The following is a 2741-nucleotide window of genomic DNA, read 5'->3' as shown; positions in this document are numbered from 1 at the left end:
AGCGGTGTCGTCGTGACAACATCCGCAGTGCACAGGCCAGCACCACCGGAGCAGGCGGTGGGCTGCGGGGTGGCGACGGCCAGGAATTCACCGCCAAGCAGAATCTCAAACGTGATGGTCTCGCCCATGTCCTCGCCCGTGACCGCGAGCGTGCCAACGAAGGTGCCGGCCACTGCGTTCTCCGGGACGGCCGCTGTTGCGTTGATGAGCACCAAGCCCTGTGGCGCGTCGTTGCTGTCGACCACGCGAACAACAATGTCCGTCGTTGTGCTGAGCGGTGGGTCGTTGTCCCCAGGGCCGCCCGAGTCCTGCACGGTGATGGTGAAGGCAATGGTCGGCGTCGTCTCGTGGCTCACGACAACGTCCGGGCTGTCTGTGTTGTCGTAAACGAGTGCTGCACCGTCTAGCGCAAACACGGGCGCGACGTGTGGCGGATCGATGCTGTCAATCGCAAACTGGAGCATCTGGCTCGCGTCCTCATCCGTGGCCTGCAGCGTGCCGACGACGAACGGAAGCGCCGTCGTGTTCTCGGGAAGCCTGTTGCTGGTGATGGTGGGCGTTGTCGGGGCGTCGTTCCTGTCCTGCACAGACACGAGGATCTGCGATGTGGCGGAGAGGCCGCCTTGGTCCGTCGCGGTGACGGTGACAACGAACACGGACCGCACCTCGTAGTTCAGCGTCGCGCCCGCTGCCAGCACCAGCTACACCGTACGCCGGTCGGTCGCTGCCTGGAACGAGCGCGAACTTGCCAGAGGCGTCGGTGAGCAGGAACGTGTGCGTGTCGTTGGCGATGCTGTCTGGGTCCTGTACGGTGAGCGAGCCGGCCACGGTGCCCGGGAGCGCATGCTCGGAGATGGAAGGACACGCCGTTGGGGACGACAGATGAGGGCGACTCGTTCAAGTCTTGCACGAGCAGCGTGAACTGGTGTGACACGGCAAGGGAGCTGTCGCGGGCATCGCGCGCGGTGACGTTAATGATGACGAAGGACGACTGCGACTCAAAATCGAGTGCCGACCGGTCGACAAACAGCTGCTGGTTCTCAATGTAGGCAATACCGGCTGGGGACACGTCAAACACAAACGGATGCGGGTCTGCGGTGGCGTCGGCCGTGTCCGGATCCAGCACGCGCACGGCGCCCACCAGCCACGGCTGCGCTGCTGTTGTGGCATGTGCTGGCTGCTCTGGCACAAGGAACTGCTGCAGCAGCTGCTGCGACGTGTCGTTGATGGCGTGCACGACCACGTCTGTGGGCGGCTCGTTGATGTCAGCGACGCTGATGTTGAAGGTGGACGTGACGACGGCGCCGTTGTTGTCGATGGAGGAGATGGATGTGGTGACGACAGGGTTGGCCTCGTGATTGAGCGGCACTGCAGACTTGACCAGCAGCATGTCGCCCGCGATTTGAAAGGCTGCAGCGGCTGTTGAGCCTTGCGGGGACACAAGTGCGTATGTGAAGGTGTCACCAGCATCTTGGTCCACGGTGCTGATGCGGGATACAAGGCGTGTTCTCTGCAATGCTGGTGGTATCAAGCAACACGGCTGTTGGCGCGTCGTTGTTGTCCTCAACGTTGATGCGCACAAGAAAGTCAGCCGACAGCTGGGAAATGGTGCCGTTGTCTGTTGCACGCACGACAGCCTCGATGGCCGACCCATCCACCTCAAAGTCCAGTGCACGCGTAATCTCCAGAGTGGGAGAAGCTGCACCTGCACCACCACTGCTACTGCCACCATTTGTCGTTGCCACGACAATGACACCGGGTGGTGTTGATGAGAGCACCTGCAGCGTGTGGCTCTGGTGGGTGTCTGGGTCTTCCACAGTGACAGTGACGAGAGGCAGCGGGAAGGTGTTCTCTGGCACGCGCGTGGTACTGAGGGAGATGCGTTCTGGTGGCCTGTTGGTGTCATCACTGCACGTCGGGCCACCCCACTCGCCGACACATGCGCACTCAAACGCGTTCACCAGGTCCGTGCACATGCCGCCGTTCATGCACGGCTGGGCGGCGCACTCGTCCACCTCCACACACGTCCCTTGGAACGTGTAGTTGCCTGTCGCCGTGCAGGTAGCCGTGTAGGTGGCGGCAGCCTGTGCATCGCCCGTGGTGGTGTAGCCATCATCGCACGTGTACAGCGCCTGCTGCTGGTAGGTGCGGGGCTGGTCTTGGCTGGCCACGGTGGCAAAGGGACGAGAAGGCGGCAGCCCACACGACAGCACATCGCACGAGCGCCCATCCGCTTGCAGCTCAAACCCGGCAGGGCAGGAGCACTCAAACGACCCAATTGTGTTGGTGCATGCGTCTTGGCACGCCGTGCTGAACGACTGCTGTTGCCGGTTGCGGCCGTGTAGGCTGCATACGCGTCTGGGTCGCACTCGTTGACGTCACGACACGCCAGCTCCGTGTTGGTGTAGGTCTGATCGGCCCGGCACGTGCGGGTGAACGAGGTCATGTAGGCAGGCGTGCTGTCTGGGGGAAGGAGCGTGGTGAGCGTGCTGCCGGATGTGGTGTTGTAAACGACGTTACCGGAGTGGCACGAGTACACAACAGAGTCCTCAAAAGTGGACGTCCACCCCTGGTGACTGGGACGTGATGGTGGCTGCATCCGCAGTTGCCGGTGCTGGGCACTGCACGCGTTGGGCGCACAGGTCGCCCTGGAAGCCCGTGCCTTCGCAGGAGCACGTGAAGTCTGCCACGAGGTCTGTGCAGGTGCCGGGGCCACAAGGGTTGGGGCTGCAGTCGTCGAT

The 2741-nt window shown here is 62.9% G+C and overlaps 2 protein-coding genes across 2 annotated transcripts in view; both read right to left on the bottom strand.

Moving 5' to 3' along the window:
• PTSG_06480 (uncharacterized protein) overlaps positions 1-1390 on the bottom strand; it is a gene marked incomplete at both ends in the record, with an annotated part of 3645 nt that extends 2255 nt beyond the window's left edge. Inside the window, 2 exons of the mRNA XM_004991805.1 lie at positions 18-688; positions 811-1390. Coding sequence (XP_004991862.1) covers positions 18-688; positions 811-1390 — 1251 coding nt within the window. The remainder of the gene's footprint in view (positions 1-17; positions 689-810) is intronic.
• A 70-nt stretch (positions 1391-1460) lies between these two features.
• The window catches only part of PTSG_06479 (uncharacterized protein), a gene marked incomplete at both ends in the record, with an annotated part of 3161 nt that continues 1880 nt past the window's right edge, over positions 1461-2741 (bottom strand). The window contains 3 exons of the mRNA XM_004991804.1: positions 1461-2163; positions 2355-2489; positions 2641-2727. Of these exons, the coding sequence (XP_004991861.1) occupies positions 1461-2163; positions 2355-2489; positions 2641-2727 (925 nt within the window). The remainder of the gene's footprint in view (positions 2164-2354; positions 2490-2640; positions 2728-2741) is intronic.

The sequence above is a fragment of the Salpingoeca rosetta genome (genome assembly GCF_000188695.1).
Source record: "Salpingoeca rosetta unplaced genomic scaffold supercont1.18, whole genome shotgun sequence".
Lineage (NCBI taxonomy): Eukaryota > Choanoflagellata > Craspedida > Salpingoecidae > Salpingoeca > Salpingoeca rosetta.
Note: the sequence above shows the minus strand (reverse complement) of the source record. Positions and strands in the feature narration are given on the sequence as shown.